The sequence below is a fragment of the Myotis nattereri genome, assembly GCF_964212035.1.
Source record: "Myotis nattereri genome assembly, chromosome: 7".
NCBI classification, from domain to species: domain Eukaryota; kingdom Metazoa; phylum Chordata; class Mammalia; order Chiroptera; family Vespertilionidae; genus Myotis; species Myotis nattereri.
In genome coordinates, this window is record NC_138082.1 from 47,226,910 (window position 1) to 47,247,640 (window position 20,731).

At 40.7% G+C, this 20,731-nt stretch overlaps 1 protein-coding gene across 1 annotated transcript in view; it reads right to left on the reverse strand.

Moving 5' to 3' along the window:
- Positions 1-20,731, reverse strand: part of UBR3 (ubiquitin protein ligase E3 component n-recognin 3) — a gene marked incomplete at its 5' end in the record, with an annotated part of 186,279 nt that overhangs the window by 5,663 nt on the left and 159,885 nt on the right. Inside the window, 4 exon segments of the mRNA XM_081095514.1 lie at positions 3,143-3,322; positions 9,301-9,426; positions 9,560-9,667; positions 15,149-15,273. Of these exon segments, the coding sequence (XP_080951640.1) occupies positions 3,143-3,322; positions 9,301-9,426; positions 9,560-9,667; positions 15,149-15,273 (539 nt within the window).

Here is a 20,731-nt window from a genome sequence, read left to right on the forward strand (position 1 = left end):
TGTGTACTATTCTCCAACAGATTCCACTGATTTAGAAAGTAAATGTCATCTAATCATTCTAGGTTACCCACACCACTAAGAGAAGAAAGGGAATGGCTCACAACACTGTCTGAAGGGACTGACCCTGACTGGTGGCTATCAAGAGCAGCTGAGATGCTAGTCAAAGGAGGTGAAAGAATAAAGTCATATATTTGACTATATATTAACTACAGCTTTATGCCTGGTTGTAACTTTTGCTTTCTGTGGCATACATTTTTGCAACAATTTTCATTCTTTTCCCCTTTCTCTTACTATTAAATTCAGGGTGAGTAGGTGCTAATTAAAATTTTCTAGATGACTGGGGTATAAGTACAACAAAATCACAAAAGGAATGCACATCTGCCAGACCCTCGGGAGGCTGATGATATAACTATTGGATGTGACTTCAGTTTGCATATTTTGAAAAGTGTTTGTAGAGGTGATGTGATGGTTACTTCATTTTGAACACAGAAAGAAGTGAAACTCTATGAATGAGAAGAAAGATGTCTATGTGCTGGGCAAGTAAGATGTGGAGGTAATGGGCTACCAGTGTTTTTTATTTTCCATTTGTCCAACATCTTTATCTGCATCCTTATATTAATGGTATTACAAGTTCTTTTGGAGAAAAAAAAAACAACCTCTTTTCCTGCTACAAACAAGTCTGATAGGGTTGACCCCTCACTAGATATACCCACCACAGGGGTGTGCATATGATACAAATTAGGCTAACCAGGTTCTCTCTCCCAGGAATCTGAATCTTGACTGCACATGGAGGGAAGGAAAATGGTTGAGGCAAAGTCATCCAGGGGTAGAACTTCAGAGAAAACAGACCACAGGTTTGCAACCAAACTGTTTGAACTAAAGAATCTTAAGTGATGCACATTAGAAGCACTAACTCAGGCTATCTTTCAAGGGTACTGTTATTGGACTATTTAGCTTCATTCACTGTTTATCTTTCTAAGTCCCTATATTCAAATTTAAAATTCCTGGCAAAGAAAATCTGGTTGCCCTAGAGTCCCAGCCAGGGTTAGAAATAGAACAGAGTGAAGCAGGAACAGGAGGAGGGGTGCAGGTCAGGTGGTGATGCATTCCAATAACCAGTAAAAACTCTGCATGAATAAGTTCATCAATAAATGTCTGACTCTAAAACAAATAATTACCACTATATTTTACAAAAAGATAAAATATGTTTAAATAATAAATTCTTATTCTCCATCAATATCCACACCAATATTATTCATCTAAAATGTAGGCCTGCTCTTACACTATCAAATAAGTTATTTTTCTCTGTTGCTTAACCCATGGCTCATATGAAAACAAAAACTTTAAGTATGCTCATCTCTTTTTCTCCTGTCCTGGTTCTACAATTACACCCACCTCTTACTCCAACTCATGCCTCATAGGTTTTCAGACATCAAAATAGAACTTCAGATTCTAGCTACAAACTGTGAATAAAGAAACTACTAGACAGAAAAAAGATTTTTATATGTAACATACAAGATTCAATTAACTTCATGAATTTCCCATTCCTTTTTTTAAAAACGTATAAAATGATATATTATCTCTTCAAGGACTTCGACAAAAAAAATAGAAATGAGTAAAATAGACATTTATTATTTATGCTTATCTTGCCTTTATTATTCACTTCAATGTTTTAAAAATTAAGTATAATCAGACACTTCCATCTGAAATACTAATCTTTTTATTTTCCCTTTGATGTTAAAATTAAAATTCTAATTTTCCCTGAAATTTGGTTCCCTTTCATCAATTCTATTTCAGCCAATGACATCCTACCACCATTTAATTGTTCCACAAATATTTATTAGGTCACTAGTCTATAGAGGCACTTTATAGGAACTAGGGATTCAAGGACATACAAATAATTTTTGCTTTGTGGAGCCACAAATCAGACACAATAAACAGTGATAAATATGGCAACTGTGAGAGACAATGGCAAAAGTACTGTTATACAGCACAACAGTACTATCATACAGGAAAACAGAGGGAGGGGGTTAAGGCTTCAGAGGAATATGGACTATCAGACAAACCTTTACAGAAGAGGTAACAAAACCTTGATGGATTAATTCAGCAGGGGAAGGGTAGGAAGTTTATTTTAGATAAAAGCAACAGCAACAAGCAATAGCACAGGTGTTTGAAGATATATAGCACAGTTAAGAAACATTCTTTTGGTTTGAGCAAGGTTGTGGGCAAGGGAGTGGTACAGAATAAGGTTAGAAAGGTAGGCAAGATAGGGAAAATCCTTGAATGCTTTGCAAAGAGTACATTGATGGGGCATCTTCAATGGTGGTTAAGCAGGAGCAGGTTCCTATCAAAACTATGTGTACTCACTACTATTCTTCTAATGATTTGAGTTCAAGATCTTAAAGTCATGTATATATGTTCACCAAGTCCTATCTATTTTTCTCAAATGTCTCTTGCATTGGTTACATTCTAATTTCTACTGTTAGGACAATAGTACAGATTTTCTTCCCCACCTAAATAATCATCTCTGGCTTCCCTCTCTCCTTACTTAACTTACCTGCTAAAAAGCCACCAGATTACCCCATAAAACACTTACTTCCCTCATATTATGCCATTTCTCAAATACTGTAGTTCTAGCTATAGAAAATGTCTGAGCACCAAACTATGGCATTCAACCACCCTCTGCTGCCCCCACTCTCCAATACCAAACCTTTCTCCAGCTGAGCTGGCGGCAATGGGCCAGCAAATTTTAAAGTTCAAGGTGTGACCTTTTAGACCTGCTAGTCCAAATCTTTGATTTCTTTGTTGACAGTTCTCTTTCCAATAAGCTTACAAGTCCCTCATCTATCTTAAAATTCCTTTGTATCTTCCAAGTCTAATGCTATGATTATTTAAGGAATCAATAAAAACCTGACAACCTAAAACAAACTAAAAGTGACATAGTAATTCCTTAGCTTTATTGATTGAAATACTTCTGCTTTTACATTCAAAAACAAATATTATGTAAGTAAATCATTTCTCAATGTAATTAGTTTAATAAATGTTTCCAAGAATAGATGACTTATAAGTTTCAAATTCTTCATTAGCCTCAAATATTAGCACATGACCTCTATGGCAAGTGAGCACTATTCCTTTTACATACCTTTCCTTGTTCTGCATGTCTTTCAGTAAATGAATTTATCTCAGAACACCACTGAGCTATAATATCAAATGCTGGAACTGGCCAATCCAGACAGGAGGCACTGATGAAGGGATGTTCTGTTTGGTAAAATGTTGGCAGAAGTCCCAGGCAGCTGGAAAGAACTGAAAATTCTTCTTCTTCCTTTTAGACATGAAATAGAAAATTCTCAAGATATTTCATCATGAACATTTCCCATTATAGGTATTTTAAGTGTCATTCTCAACAATTACTTTTGGATAGTAAGAAAACTTTCTAAACTAAAGTACAGGGAGTAAAAGAAATGAGAGAAAGGTCCCTAGCTGTTATATCCAAATATCCCTATAATATTTCTCTCTGAAATTTAACTCCTAAGTGCCATAGCATCTGCTTCTTTTATACATTTATTTTCTAAACTAGAGGCCCTGTGCACGAAATTCATGCACTGGGGTGGGGGGGTCCCTCAGCCTGGCCTGCGCCCTCTTGCAGTCTGGGACCGCTCAAGGGATGTCCACCTGCCAGCACTCAGACAACCCTCTCACAGTCTGGGGCTCTTGCAGTCCGGGACCCCTCGCTCCTTACCACCCACCTGCAGCAGAGGCAGGAGAGGCTCCCACCATCACCACTGCACTCGCCAGCCTGAGCCCAGCTTCTGTGCTCCCTGTGGGAGCACAATGACAACCAGGGGGCATCTCCTGCATTAATTGTCTGCCCCCTAGTGGTCAGTGCACATCATAGCCACTGTTTGGTCAATTTGCATATGAGGGTTTTATTATATAGGACTAGAGGCCCGGTGCACAAAAATTTGTGAACTCGGGGGGAAAAGGGAGGTCCCTCAGCCCGGCCTGTGCCCTCTCGCAGTCTGGGACCCCTCGGGAGATAACGACCTGCTGGCTTAGGCCTGCTCTCGGGTGGCAGAGGGCAGGCCTAATCCCTAGGTGCAGCCCCTGGTCGGGCTCAGAGCAGGGCCGATTGGGGAATTGGGGCACCGCCCGCTGTCATGCACAGAGCAGGGCGGACTGGGAGGTTGTGATGCCACCCTCAGTCACACTCAGGGTAGGGCCGATTAGGGGGGTTGGGGCACCGCCCCCTGTCACACTCAAGGCAGGGTCGATGGGGAGGTTGCGGCGCCACCCCGTCACACACGGAGCAGGGCCGATCAGGGGGTTGGGGAGCTCCCCCCTGTCACGCACAGAGCAGGGCCGATCAGGGGGTTGGGGAGCTCCCCCCTGTCACGCACAGAGCAGGGCCCGTGGGGTGGGGGGGTTGGGGTGCCACACCCTGTCACACACAGAGCCGCAGGGCGATCAGGGGGTTGGGGAGCTCCACCCTATCAGGCACAGAGCAGGGCTGATCAGGGGGTTGGGGCACCTTCCCCTGTCACGAACAGAGCAGGCCGATAGGAGGTTGTGGTTCCCGCCCCCTGTCACACAGAGCCACAGGGCGATCAGGGGGTTTGGGCGCTGCCCCGTCATGCTGATCCCGGTCCCGGGAGACCTCGCGGCTCCGCTGATCCCAGTGCTGGGAGGCATATTACCTTTTACTATATAGAATAGAGGCCTGGTGCATGGGTGGGGACTGGCTGGTTTGCCCTGAAGGGTGTCCCGGATAAGGGTGGGGGTCCCCACTGGGGTGCCTGGCCAGCCTGGATGAGGGGATGATGGCTGTTTGCAGCTGGTCACACACCCTTCAGGATGGGGGTTCCCACTGGGGTGCTTGGCCAGTCTGGGTGAGGGGCTGAGGGCTGTTTTCAGGCTGGGACTGAAGCTCCCAATTGCTCCTTTTTTTCTTTTTTTCTTTTTTATTCTGAGCCAGCTTTAGCTCTGAGGCTCCAGCTCTTAGGCCTCCACTCCTGAAAGCAGGTATCTGGTTTGTTTAGGTTCTACAATCGAAACTCTGTATCAACTCCAGGTCTGAGATCCCAGCTAGCTGAAAGCTGGTTTCTGGGGTTTTGTTTAGCTTCTATTTTTGTAACTATGTTTCAAACTGCCAGCTCAGAGGCCTGCAGCAGCAGGCGGGGAACACTGGAGTCCTCCGTCACTGAAGCAAGCAAGCCTCATGTTAGTTTCAAGCTGCCTGGCTGCCGGCCGCCATCTTGGCTGGCAGTTAATTTGCATATTGCCCTGATTAGCCAATGGGAAGGGTAGCGGTCGTACGCCAATTACCATGTTTCTCTTTTATAAGATAGGATAGTATTGTCACATAACTGATGAGTACAGTCTATAGAGTCGTATTTACTCTGAAAGTCAATGTTAATTTAGGACAAAAGCAAAGTGACTTTGGTTAAAAAGACATAGCTTGTCAGTGTGGATGAAGAATAAGAGTAAAAGCATGGAATACACAAGAGGCAATGCTAAATAATTTGCATGTGAAACAAAGTCAGTTTTAAAAGAAGGGAGGCCCTTGCCAGTGTTGCTCAATGGCTAAAGTGTTGACCTCCTACACCAGTGATGGCGAACCTTTTGAGCTCGGTGTGTCAGCATTTTGAAAAACCCTAACTTAACTCTGGTGCCATGTCACATATAGAAATTTTTTGATATTTGCAACCATAGTAAAACAAAGATTTATATTTTTGATATTTATTTTATATATTTAAATGCCATTTAACAAAGAAAAATCAACCAAAAAAATGAGTTCGCGTGTCACCTCTGACATGCGTGTCATAGGTTCGCCATTACTGTCCTACACCAAAGGGTCTCAGTTTTGATCCTGTGCCTGTGGGAGGCAACCAACTGATGTTTCTCTCTTTCTCCTCTCTCTCTCTCCGCCTCCCTCCCTTCCACTCTCTTTAAAAATCAACTGAAAAAATATTCTCTGGTAAAAATTACGAAAAATAAATAAATAAGTCTGTCAAAAACATTTTAATAAATAAATAAATAAAAATAGAAGAAGTGAGTTTTAAAAAACTTCCGAGATCCAAGTGTCCAGCGATCTGAAGCTCCACTCCATAATAACAGAACCAGAGAAATAAGTCATCCAAGCACTCACATTTTGAAAGTTTATTTTTAAGAAGTTTGTTCGTCCTGTGAAAACCAAAGTATACTCCCTAATCTTTTTTTATTTAACTGAAAAAACCATTTCTGAGGCTAGTGTGTCTACTTTCTTCTGTCCATTGGATCAATTCCTATCATCCTTCAAATCTCCGAGCTCCCCAGAGAAGCCTCCCCTCACCCCTATTAATGAGACTTTACATTATCCAGCCCCATTCAGATAAAATTAATCCTTCCACACCTTGTAAACATTTCTCTTTTGGATATTTGCTATTAGTTACTTTAAAAATAAATTAGCCTTTCCTATAAGACTGTGGGAGCGGTTCCTGGGTGTAGGAGCTCTGTCTTCCCAGGGCTTGGCACATAATAGAAATTCAACCAGCATCTCTTTGCAAAAGTGAACTAATTATCTAGATTAAGTACAAAATTTGAAATATGGTACAAAGATAAAAAAGCAAAATGATAAGAAAGCTAAAAAATGTTAATTTTTTAAATCTCTAGAAATAAGGCCACAAATCCCCCATTTATATAGCTATGCAAAGAGGGCATTTTTAAAAACAACTTTATTGAGGTATAACTTCCATAACCATAAAATGGACCAACCTTAAGTGTAGTTTGATGAATTTTAGTAAAAGTATAATCATGAAACTACTGCTACCATAAAATTTTAGAACAATTCCACTCCCCCAAAATATTCCTTTTACCCCTATGCAATCAATTCCAGCCCCTTCTCCTGCCCAAGCAACCACTGATACGCTTTCTGCCATTATAGTTTGGGATTTTACATTTCATATAAATGAAACCATTATGTATTCTTTTGTGCCTGGTCTCTTTCACTTAGCATAATATTTTGAGATTCATTCATGTTATAGTGTGTATCAGTTGTCCATTCCTTCTTATTACTGAGTAGCATTCCACTATATGAGCATACCACATTTTGTTCACACGTTCACTTGTTGAAGAACTTCTGGGTTATTTCCAGTTTTTGACTACTATAAATTAGGCTGCTATGAACATTCTATTACAAGTATTTATGTGGACATACGCTTTCATATCTTTTGGTAGATAACTAAGAATAGAATCATTGTGTTATACAGTTAAGTGCATGCTTAATATTTTAAAGAAAACTGCCAGAATTTGACTATACCACTTTGCATTCCCACCAGCAATGAATAGGAGTTTCATGGAACTCTACCCAACTCCTTACCAACACTTGTAACATTAATTTATACTCCTCTAATCAACAATGATGTTGAACACTTTGTCATGTACATATTGGTCATTCATATATATTCTTATAAGAAGTGCTTGTTCAAATTTTTTGACCACTGTATGTTTTTTGTTTTCTTATTGTTGAGTTATAAAAGTTCCTGATATATTCTGGATACAAATCCTTTCTCAATATGTATTTTTTAAATTTTTTTATGAAAACAACAAACCCACAAGAATTAAGCTGAGAAGCTTAATTAATTCAAATCAGGAGGAAATATAAATAGGTCCATTACTGGAGTTCTCAATGTTAAGATGATAACATTATAATGTTGCAGCGTCAGTTCTTCCAGTTAAGATGAGAGTTCTAAATTAATATTTAGAGCCAATGAAAACCTTCCCCATCCCCCCAAAAAACTAAACAGGCTTTGTTTTTTGATAGGAATTTCAGGCCAATTTAAAAATTTTGTGGAAATACAATGAATAGCCAAAACATACCTCGAAAAAGAACAAATTTTGAGAACTTATACTGTATGATTTCAAGTCTTACTATTTTAAGTCTTTTTTTCAAGATCTCATTTGAAAGAAAGGTTCTACTGCTAAAGTATGTTTGAAAACTGCTGCAGTATCATGGGACTCAGGAGGGGAGAGATTAAAGGAAGGTGTGATGAGGCATATCAAATTGTGCTGTGATCAGATGGTCCTTAGTAACATTTGAGGCTGCAGGATAGTATTGGCAGGGGGAAAAATAGATTTTGTGGGGTTAAGGAGTGAGTAGAGAGTAATGTAGGCAGCTGGTAATAGACCATAATTAGAAAGAGAAGGAACAGATGTAGGTAAATGTCCTGGTTGGGCAGCCCCTTCCTCGTGCCCATGCTCACTACCATTAGTGCTAGGGATAACTTCTGAAGTTAAAGGTATTTTGATTAAAGCTGTAGTCTTCAAGTGAGTTAGTTGATTTAACAAGACCAAGACTCCACAGGTCTCTCACTCTATCCACTCTTCTAGTAACTACAAAATCAGTCTCAGACAACCCTGATGTATGGAAATATTCGTATTTTTGAAGTCACTTTGGCTTTCCAGTGCCTGGATTGCTGTTAAAAAAGAAAAACCCCACAGCTTAACCCCTACTTTTTGTTTAAGGAGATTCTCCTAGATTACTGGTGCAATACAGTGATGTGAAGAATTTTTGAATATTTTTAATTTGTTCAATATCTTATAATCCTAAATACAAAGTTTTGGGGACAAATATGTAGAGTTTTATCTCAAATCACTTGATAAACACCAAAGAACACAAACTATGCAATGGCCAATTACATAGGAGAAAAGGAATAATCAACTTCTTAATTCTGATATACTTCAGGCTTCAAAGATCATAAATATGATAAATACCGTAATGGCCACATCAAATTCACCGAAAATGAATGGCAGATAATGCCAAAAACATAATCCTAAAAGCTAATTTGGTTTACTTACCTTCTGCTTTCCTTTCCTGTCACTTTCTTGCCTACTCAACTCTTGCCTACTCAACAGTTCTAAGAAATATATTAAACTAGTGATAACTCATTCATCCAAGTTTTAATATGTGACTATAAATTGAACATTCTGTTGTTCTAAAATTACATAAACACCATCATATCTTCAGATAACCAGCTTTCTGACCAACATAATTTTTAAAGGATATTAAAAGCAATTAGTGATAAATGTATCAATAGAGATGGTGATAACTATTATCAATATGAATACTATGATCCTGTTAAAGTATTGGGCATTTAATATCACTGATCTAATCCAAAACTATTTAAATATCAAATATTAGTAACATTACCATAAAAATGAGTGGATGCTAACAAATACAAAATATAATAACAATAAGTATTCTAAATATTTATTCCTTTTAGTTAGACTAAAACAATGCACCCTAATCTCTATCCCAAATTATACCTGGCAGCTAGGTAAATCTTCCCCAAAAAGGTGATGCTGAAGAAGGCTGGTGATTCTGAGGAAAGGTAAGCAGAAGTCCTGCAAGTATTTTTCCATGGATTCAGAAGACCAAGCAATAGGGCTAACCTAAAGTTAAAAAAAGAAAACCTGAATAATTCATTCTATAATAGATATAGCTTTAAAAATTATATTCATAATGGCAACAAAACCTAAATTTTTAACTAAATAACCACTACATCTAACCTTAGAGAAAACATACCATTGCACACTCCTGAGCTCCTTCTTCATGGTATAACTTTCCTTTAGATAGTTCACTTATCACAAAGCTCAATAGCACTTTATAAGACTTTTCTGCATCACACGTATTCTAGGAAAAATTAAAATATTAGTTATCTCAGTCACTGAATTTATAAAAAGTTAACATTGAAAAGAACACTTTTTAAAGAGTACAGCATAATTATGATTACATTAGAGGCCTGGTACACGAATTCATTCACACTGAAAGGAAATTAATTAAAATAAATATTTTAATATCACTATTCACCCTTTCTCTATAATAGACATATTAACCAAATTCACAATCGACAATGACAAATAGTAACATACACATGTGATTGGCGCCAGCAAGAGCTTTATATGTATCACGTATGTGTGAGTCAACCTAGTCTTTTATAGATATAGACTAAACTTGCTTAGTTAGACCTGCTTTCTGATGTAGCTAAACCTTTTCCAGCCCATTGAAGCACCCCAACTTCTCTTTCAGGTAATTGTCAGCAACACATCAGTAAATATCAACATGAAGCAGATTATTATTGTAGACCATGCAGGGAGAACAAAGGGTAATATATGTAACTGCAGCAGTGTCGACTATATTTTGCACAGTGAGAAAACCTGAAGTCATTTTCAAGGTCCACCATTTCTTACTTCTTTTCAGTCGGGTCAAGTTTCTAAGTCTCTGTTTTCCAGCTAATGAAAAGAAAATAGGATTCTACCAAGTCTCCCATCTACCTACTCCAGGACTTCTATGAGGATCAAATGAGATGAGGCACGGGAGAATGCTTCACAGACATTTGGTTAAAGTGTGAAATGTTTCCACCTGGCTATAAAGCAAGTCATGTTCCTGGGCAGAAGAAACTGAAAGGAGGCTAGTCGCTAGGGAGAAAAAGCCGGCATTGCTACGTGACATCATTACCCAGATGGTAGGATACTTAGCATATTAGCTTTTTATATATATAGCTTATTTTTCAAGTATGTAAACTTCAATTCCTCAAAACCTATACATTTACACAATGAAGTACTACTCAGCTGTAAAAGGAAGAAAATTTTATGTTTTGTGACAGCATGGATGGACCTGGAGAACATTACACTAAGTAAAGTAGGTCAGACCAGTCAGAGAAAGACAAGTACCATGTCATTTCATTCATATGTGGAATTTAATTCATATGTGGAACAAACTGAACTGACAAGCAAAATAGAGACAAAATCATAGAGAGCAGGCAGACAGCTCTGGTGTGTGTGGAAGGATGTTGGGGGGACGGGTGGAAAGACTGACAAAAAAAAAGAAAAAGAACTCATGGACAAGGATAATAGTGTGATGACTTCAGGGGGAAGGAAGAGGGGTAGAGGTAGAAGAGGACATGGGGTGGGGGGGGAATAAATGGTGATGAGTGGGGAGCAAAGAAATCCTGGTATAAAGTCTCTTTTAACAGATACTCCAAAGAAGAAAAAAAAATATGCTAACTGTAATGACCATTTTTCCAACACAACTGAACTTCCTTATCAAATTATCTCTATAATATTCTTTTGAAAAATACATATTTTTATTGCTCTAGGGTAGATTCAATCTGGCAAAAATCTGTTTTCACTGGTATTATACCTGAGGATAAAGAATTATATGGTGGGTTGGAATAAACAAGGCTCAATGAAGAAAGAAAAGAAGGAAAGGGATGAGAAGAAAAGAAGTAAAGGAAGAAGGAAATGAAAAAAAAAATGAATGAATGATACACAATGATACATTTCATTACTTATATAGCTGTTGCTATTATTTACTAGAGGCCCAGTGCACAAAATTCGTGCACTTGGAGGAGTCCCTCAGCCTGCCCTGCTCCCTCTCACAGTCCTATGAGGAGTGGGCCTAAGCCATCAGCTAGACATCCTTAGCACTGCCTCAGAGGCAGGAGAGGCTCCCGCCACCACCACTGCACTTGCCAGCCATGAGCCCAGCTTCGGGCTAAGCGGCGCTCCGCCTGTGGGAGCGCAATGACCACCAGGGGGAAGCTCCTGCATTGAGTGGGATCGAGCCAAAACTGGCTCTCCAACATCCCACAAGGGGTCCTGGATTGTGAGAGGGTGTAGGCCAGTCCAACTGGTGCACAATCGGGGCTGGGGAGGGACCGCAGGAGGGCTCTAGGGCGTGTCAGCACATCTCGCTCAGTCCCAATCAGCCGGACCCCAGCAGCAAGCTCACCTACCAGTAGGAGTGTCTGCCCCCTGGTGGTCAGTGCACATCATAGTGACTGGTCCACCGGTCGACTCTCTGCCCCCTGGTGGTCAGTGCACATCACAGCAAGTGGTTGAGCGGCTTTAGCATGTCATTAGCATATTATGCTTTGATTGGCTGAATGGACAACCATACAGCCAGACACTTAGTATATTAGGCTTTTATTATATAGGATATGTTACATATCTAAATGTTTAAATCAACTGCAGAAAAAGCTAATAACAGCAAAACAATCTACAGAATAATTATAATTTTTCCTTTATTCACTAAAGCCATTTATGTGGGTATAAACTTCTAATCTACGTCTGATAAGAATCTAACTCATGTTAAAGGTTTTATTAAGTATTATTAAATAGCTAATGATTATCAAGTCAAGAGAGAAAATTAATAGAAGTTACCTAAATTAGCTCATGTTCCTCCCATTATAGATTTACAACTGTCTAATGTTCTGTAATTAAGGTCTCATTTTTGCAGTTAGATTAATAGATTTAGACCCAAATAATATCAGGAAATGTTTTAAATATACAACTTTTCATTATTAGACAGTTTACTAAGAAAACATAAACAATGACATAGCATAAAAACCTAATATACTTGATTTGAATACTAACAATACAAATATCAGATTTGAGTGTGTTCAGAAAACTGAAAGGATATTTAGAAAAAAAGAAAGATAACTGCAGAATAAAAATTATCTAAGAATCAACTAAGAACAAGGAGAAAAAATCATTGCAAGAAAAGACAAAAATCCATTTTGAGAACTTGGAATAATAGAATTTTATAAAGAGAGGCACCATTATAAATTATATATTCCAAATTCTCATTTACCTTTCAGAAAATTGAGGTTCATGGAGTTTTTATGTCTTGACTGAAAAAGTAATATGTATCTCTATTTAGTGGTAGAAGCTTGGCCTAGTACTTAGGTTCAATGGCCAACCACCCATATCCCTAATTAAGACATAATGAACTTTGTGATGATACTATACGAATTTTTTGTACATATAATCATGATTTGAGAGTAAACTGGTGATAAAAGTGAAAGTTAGGTTGAGTATATTTCATGTGTTTATAATTAGTCTTCTCTCCCCTTTGATATAAGTACGTTAATCCTCACCTGAGGATAATTTTTCCATTGATTTTTTTTAAAGAGAATGGGGCGGGGGGGGGGGGGGGGGCGGGGAGAGAGGTAAGAGAGACACAGCAACTGGTTGCCTCCCGCTCAAGCCCCAACCCAAGCCGGGGATCAAGTCTGCAACCAAGGTACCTGCTCTTGGCTGGGAATTGAATCCACAACCCTTCAGCCCATAGGCCAATGCTCTAAGCCAGTGGTCGGCAAACTCATTAGTCAACAGAGCCAAATATCAACAGTACAACGATTGAAATTTCTTTTGAGAGCCAAATTTTTTAAACTTAAACTATATAGGTAGGTACATTGTTATAAACTTAATTAGGGTACTCCTAAGCTGGCTTTTGCTAAAAACGTCCTCAATCTGATTGAGGTACGTTCGCTGAGGTCGACCCCTTCCAACTCTCCCATCCACAATCATCTTGTATACTTGTTTCAGATAGATGAGTGTGGATGGGAGAGTTGGAAGGGGTCGACCTCAATGAAGGAACGTACCTCAAAACAAGGTACCTCCCCCGCGCTGCGTATCCCGCGGCCCGACCAACCGAAACCCCCCACTTCTTCTAACGCCACTTCTTCAAAATAGACTCACCCAGGCCGAAAACTGACTTCTGCGCATGGGCCACGAAGTTTCAATTGCACTGTATGTGTGCGCCCGCATGTGGTATTTTGTGGAAGAGCCACACTCGAGGGGCCAAAGACCCGCATGTGGCTCGCGAGCCGCGGTCTGCCAACCACTGCTCTAACCACTTAGCACCAGCCGGGGCAAATAGATATGATTTTAACAGAAACTTTTCAATGAGGTATAAAACCTCTTTAAGAGTTTAGCCGAGACCGGTTTGGCTCAGTGGATAGAGCGTTGGCCTGCGGACTGAAAGGTCCCGGGTTCGATTCCGGTCGAGGGCATGTGCCTGGGTTGCGGGCATATCCCCAGTGGGGGATGTGCAGGAGGCAGCTGGTCGATGTTTCTCTCTCATCGATGTTTCTGACTCTCTATCTCTCTCTCTTCCTCTCTGTAAAAAATCAATAAAATATATTTTTTTTAAAAAAAGAGTTTATAAGCCTAACAAAGGTTTAATTTATACGACACCTATTCTTTTCTACTACTTTTCCCAAATAAATATTGAAGTAACTTTCTTATTTTAAACATTCTGTAAGCCAAACCACTCAGTCACAGAGTACTTTGATTCTATAGTATCCCATTTGTTCTCAAGCCACTGAATACTTTAATTAAATACATTTAACTAAATGTGCACAATTGTTCTAAATTTTTTACATAATTTTAACTAAAGAGATCTCCTTTAAATTTGCTAAGAACTTATATATATTCCAACATGAGGGGGAAAAAGCAGTACTTAAAGAGGTATAATTAAGAAAAGGTTAGGATTATTTTTTAGGTTTAGTATATTTTATTTTTAAGCATATAAAGTATCTGAGAGGCAAACTTACAATCCCAATAGAAAAAGAAAAAAAAGCCTCAAACTAATAAGTACAGTAATCGAGTTGCCTCAAACAGAACAGTAGTATTTACATGCAATACATTTCTAATACACCTTTCACCTTGGGATTTTTAAGTTTAGAAATGGTAAGTTAAAAACCATCTTTGGATTGTGACTGGGGATAGAGATAAGAAGAAGGAAAGATGATATATTGTAAAATAGGTAAGTCTGCAAACATTGTGCTACTTCCTCACTGTGTTAGCAAAATTTTTGTAACTTCTGTAAGTTTAAGGCTTATAGCAAAAGCAAAACAAAACTGCCCAAATATAAAGAGATAAAGGCCAAGGTTTAGAAACAGATGCAAAAGACCTCATTGTACAAGGAAAACATTGTCAACTTTTTTTAGCCTGAAGATGTTACATTTCCATTTAAAATACTTTGTTAATAACTCATTTTTTTAAAATATATTTTACTGATTTTTTACAGAGTACAGAGAGGAAGGGAGAAAGATAGTTAGAAACATCGATGAGAGAGAAACATCGATCAGCTGCCTCCCGCACATCTCCTACTGGGGATGTGCCCGCAACCCAGGTACATGCCCCTGACCGGAATCGAACCTGGGACCCTTCAGTCCCCAAGCCGATGCTCTATCCACTGAGCCAAACTGGTTTTGGCTGTTAATAACTCATTTTGTATTTAAAACATCTAATCTCATTCATTCACACCTCCAACTTAAATGAGTTTACCGAACTACTAAATGACAAATTTGAATAAGACACTAACCTTTTTGAGAGCTCCTGTATGTTTCCAGGCTGACCTATCTTCTTCATTGCATTTGACTGAAAGTGCCACAAGAGCTTGTGTGTACAGCAGGGCAAAAAGCACCTTCACAATGCAGGTGAAGTGGTCTACAAGAGAAAGAGAAGATTGTTATTTCTTTGAAATCTAGACATTTTATACTCAAGACTAGAGGCCCAGTGCACAAAATTCATGCACTCAAGGGGGGGGGGGCGGGGGTCCCTGAGCCCGGATTGCTAGAGGGCACAGGCCGGCCAAGGGCCCCCACCGGTGCACAATCGGGGCCGGGGAGGGCCGGAGAGGGACTGCAGGAGGGCTCCAGGGCATGTCTGGCCCATCTCGTTCAGTCCTGATCAGCTGGACCCCAGCAGCAAGCTAACCTACTGGTCAGAGCATGTGCCCCCTGGTGTTCAGTGCACATCATAGTGAGCAGTTGAGCGGCCTTAGATATCATTAGCATATTACGCTTTGACTGGTTGACTGGACACCCAGACGACCAGACATTTAGCATATTAGGCTTTTATTATATAAGATAATTTCACAAACATATGCCTTTCTTTGCATGTGTAATTGATTTCTGTTCAACATTTAAGTAGTTAATAAAATGATATTACAATGTGGTGATATATTTTCTACTCAACAGATCTGAAATTATGAAATCAAAGTTCCCTTATTCATCCACTGAATATGTAAATGAGAGTCATTTAGCATAGTGGGAGGTGTGCTATGTTTTAGAATACCAGAGTGCTAATGCCACTCAACCTCAGAATAGCTGTTTAACCTTGGCAAATCCCCTACTAGATATCATGTACTTAACAATGTCTGGTAGTCTGAGTGCTTAAAACCAGTACTTTGTCTACTTCTAATATGATATAGATCTTGTAAATAATAACATAATATAAAACAATACAATATAGAACTTCTAAAATAAAAAAATAAAAAAAGAGATCCCAATATTTTAGGTACTCTGAGTTTTAAAATTCAATGAAAACCGTAACAATGCAAAAACAAGAGTAACAATAATGCAAGATGCTTGGTACATATTAGGTACTTAATAAATGGTAGCTTAATAATCATAATTAATACTTATAAATACCTAATAACAGAAAATTGCCTCAAATGTCTCATTCAATCCTCAGAAGTCTCAATTAGACAACTAAGCTTCAAAAGGATGTGCCAGTGGTAACAAAGCTAATAAGCACATGATGTGTGTGGATTCTGAACTTGAATCCATACACATCAATCAGATTCAGTGTTCCTTCTATCATCTTATGCTGTTCAGTTGGTGGGCATCATCCCATGCACCAAAAAGTTGCTGATTCGATTCCCCATCAGGTCACAAGCCTGGGGATGTGGGCTCGATCCCCAGTAGGGGGCATGCAAGAGAAAGCTAATAGATGTTCTGCTCTCACATCAATGTTTCTCTTTCTCCCTTTCCCTCTCTAAAAATCAATAAAAATATTTTTTTAAAAGCCCTAGCTGGTGTGACTCAGTTGATTGTCATCCCATGCACTGAGAGGTCGCTGGCTCCATTCCTGGTCCGGGCACATGCCAAGATTTTGTGCAGAAAGCAGCCGTTCAATGGTTCTCTCTCATCAATGTCTCTCTGTCTCTCTGTCTCTCTGTCTCTCTCTCTCTCTCTCTCTCTCTCTCTCTCTCTCTCTCTCTCTCTCTCTCCCCCTCTCCCTTCTTCTCTCTAAAATCAATTTTAATAAATTTATTTAAAATACATATTTTTCAAAGGTCAAATTGAAGTACACACAAATAATATCTTCTCCAGTAACAAGGCTTTTATACATCCACAGATGTATAAAAAAACCTTTCTTTCCTTCTTTATCCTTTCTTTCTTTCTTTCTTCCTTTCTCCTTCCTTCCTTCCTTCCTTCCTTCCTTCCTTCCTTCCTTCCTTCCTTCCTTCCTTTCCTTCTTTCCTTCTCTCTTTCTTTCTTTCAATCGAATGTTACAAAAGTAACATTGTTTAATTAAACCATACAGGTTTCAAGTGTACAACTCAACAAAACATCATCTGCATACTGCATTGTGCACACACTACCCAAAGTCAAGTCTCCTTCTTTCCTCATTTATCCCACCTTTGCCACTTCCCCTTGCCCCACCCCCCTTTCCCTCTGGTTATCATCATACCATTGTCCATATCTATGTGTCATACACACACACACACACACTAAAGGCCCAATGCACGAAATTCGTGCAAGAGTAGGCCTTCCTTCCCCCGGCTGCTGGCACCTGCTTCCCTCTGACACCTGGGACCCGGGCTTCCCTCTGGCTTCTGGCACCCAGAACCCGGAATCCGGGACCCGGGCTTCCCTCACAGCCCTGGCTTCATTCAAAAGGTTGTCTGGAAGGACATCCAATCTAATTAGCATATTACACTTTTATTATAGGATTTTTTTTTTTTGCCTAATCCTATAACTTTTTCTCACCCAGCCCCCAACCCCCTCTCCTCTGAAAGCTATCAGTCTCTTCTATGTATCTATGCCTCTGTTTCTATTTTATTTGTTAAATCATTTTTAGATTCCACATATAAGTGAGCTCATATGGTATTTATCTTTCTCTGACTGGCCTATTTCACTTAGCATAATAATTTTCAGGTCTCTCCATGCTGTAGCAAAAGGTAAGATTTTCTTCTTTCTTTTGGCCAAGTAGTATTCCATTGTGTAAATGTACCACAGCTTTTTTATCCACTCATCTACTGCTGGGTACTTGGGCTATTTCCAAATCTTGGCTATTATAAATAACTAGAGGCCCAGTGCACAAAAATTTGTGCACTGGCGGGGGTGGGGGGTGTCCCTCAGCCACACTTGTGACCTCTCACAGTCTGGGACCCCTTGGGAGATAACGACCTGCTGGCTTAGGCCCGCTCCCGGGTGGCAGAGGACAGGCCCAATCCCTAGGTGCAGCCCCTGGTCGGGCTCAGAGCAGGGCCGATTGGGGAGTTGGGGAGCTCTCCCCTGTCACCCACAGAACAAGGCTGATCAGGGGGTTGGGGAGCTCCCCCCTGCCACGCACAGAGTAGGGCCAATAGGGGAGTTGGGGCACCACCCCCTGTCACACACAGAGCAGGGCAGATCAGGGGGTTGGGGCGCCGCCCCCTGTCACCCACAGAGCAGGGCTGATCAGGGGGTTGGGGCACTCCCCCCTGCCACACTCAGGGCAGGGCGATGGGGAGGTTGTGGCTCCACCCCGTCACACATAGAGCAGGGCCCATGGGGGGGTTGGGGCGCCGCACCCTGTCACACACAGAGCCGCAGGGCGATCAGGGGGTTGGGGAGCTCCCCCCTATCAGGCACAGAGCAGGGCCGATCAGGGGGTTGGGGCGCCTTCCCCTGTCACGAACAGAGCAGGGCAGATAGGGAGGTTGTGGCCCCAACCCCTGTCACATACAGAGCCGCAGGGCGATCAGGGGGTTTGGGCGCTGCCCCCTGTCACACTGCTCCAGGGGCCAGGAGGCCTCGCGGCTCCACTGATCCCAGTTCTGGGAGGCCTCGCGGCTCTGCTTGACACCAGGGCAGTGAGGCCTCGCTGCTCAGCTGATCCCGGTGCTAGGAGGCCTCGCTGCTCCGCTGATCCCTGTGCTGGGAGGCTCCGATGATCCCGGTGCCAGGAGGTCTTGCGGCTCCACTGATCCCGGGGCGTGAGGCCTTGTGGCTCCGCTGATCCTGGGTTCGGGAGGCCTCGCGTCTCCGCTGATCCCGGTGATGGGAGGCATATTACCTTTTTACTATATAGGATAGAGGCCTGGGGCACGGGTGGGGGCAGGCTGGTTTGCCCCGAAGGGTGTCCTGGATCAGGGTGGGGGTCCCGCTTGGGTGCCTGGCCAGCCTGGATGAGGGAATGATGGCTGTTTGCAGCTGGTCACACCCCCTTCAGGGTGGGGGTCCCCACTGGGGTGCCTGGCCAGTCTGGGTGAGGGGCTGAGGGCCGTTTTCAGGCTGGCGGGTGACTGAGGCTCCCAACCTCTCCTTTTTTTCTCTTTATTCTGGGATTTATTTACCTTCTATGGCTGTCACTGGAACTGAGAGCCAGCTTTAGCTCTGAGGCTCGGCTCCAGCTCTGAGGCCTCCGCTGCTGAAAACAGGTATCTGGGTTTGTTTGGCTTCTATAATTGAAACACTGTTGCAACTCTAGCTTGGCCAGCTGGCTGAAAGCATGGGGTTTGTTTAGCTTCTATAATTGCAACATTGTTTCTTAGAGTGCAAGCTCAGAGCCCAGCAGCGGCAGGCGGGGAACCTTGGCTTCCTCCTTCACTGGAGTAAGCAAGCCTCCTGTTCACTTCAGGTGCCTGGCTGCCAGCCGCCATCTTGGTTGGCAGTTAATTTGCATATCACCCTGATTAGCCAATGGGAAGCATGTCGGAGGTATGGTTAGTTACCATGTTTGTCTATTATTAGATAGGATGCTGCCATGAACATAGGGGTACATATATTCTTTTGAATTAGTGTTTCAGGTTTCTTCAGATATATTCCCAGAAGTGGGATTACGGGGCCAAAAGGTAGTTCCATTTTTAATTTTTTGAAGAAACGCCACACAGTTTTCCACTGTGGCTACACTAGTCCGCATTCCCACCAACAGTGTATAGGCCTCTCTTTCCTTCACATCCTTGCCAGTACTGGTTGTTGATTTACTGATGATAATCATGACAGCTGTGAGGTGATATCTCATTTTGGTTTTAATTTGCATTTCTCTGATGATTAGTGACAATGAACATCTTTTCATATGTCTATTGGCCATCTGAATGTCCTCTTTAGAGAAGTGTCTATTCAAATCCTTTGCCCATTTTTTAATTGGTTTGTTATGCTTCTTGGTATTGACTTATAAAATTCTTTATATATTTGGAAATTAATCCCTTAGCAGATTTGTTATTGGAAAATATGTAGTGGACTGCCTTTTCATTTTGTTAATGTTTTCTTTTGTTATACGAAAGTTTTTTAGTTTTATGTAGTCCCATTGTTTATTTTTTCCTTGGTTTCCCTTGCCTGAAGAGATATATTAACAAAAAGATTGCTATGAGAGAGTCTGAGAGTTTACTGCCTTATGTTTTCTTCTAGGATTTTTATGGTTTCCTGACTTTACTTTTAACTCTTTTGTCCATTTTGAGTTTATTCTTATGTATGGTATAAGTTGGTGGTCTAGTTGCATTTTTTTTGCATGTACCTGTCCAATTTTACCATTTAATAAAGAAACTGTTTTTACTTCATTGTATGTTCTTACCTCCTTTGTCAAATATTAATTGACCATTGATTTACTTCTGGGCTTTCTGTTCTATTCCACTGATTTATATGCCTGTTGTTATGCCAGTAACAGGCTGTTTTGATTACAATAGCCTTGTAGTATAATTTAATATAAGGTAGTATGATACCTCCAATTTTGTTCTTCTTTCTCAAGATTGCTGAGAATACTGAGGGTCTTTTGTGGTTCCTTATAAAATTTTGGAATATTTGTTCTAGACCCCACAGATGTTTTTTCTAGTGTAACTTAAATAGCACAAAAACAAACAGAAAAAAGCAGAAACCTGTTTCCCACCAAAGGAGAATAGTTAATTACTTGACAG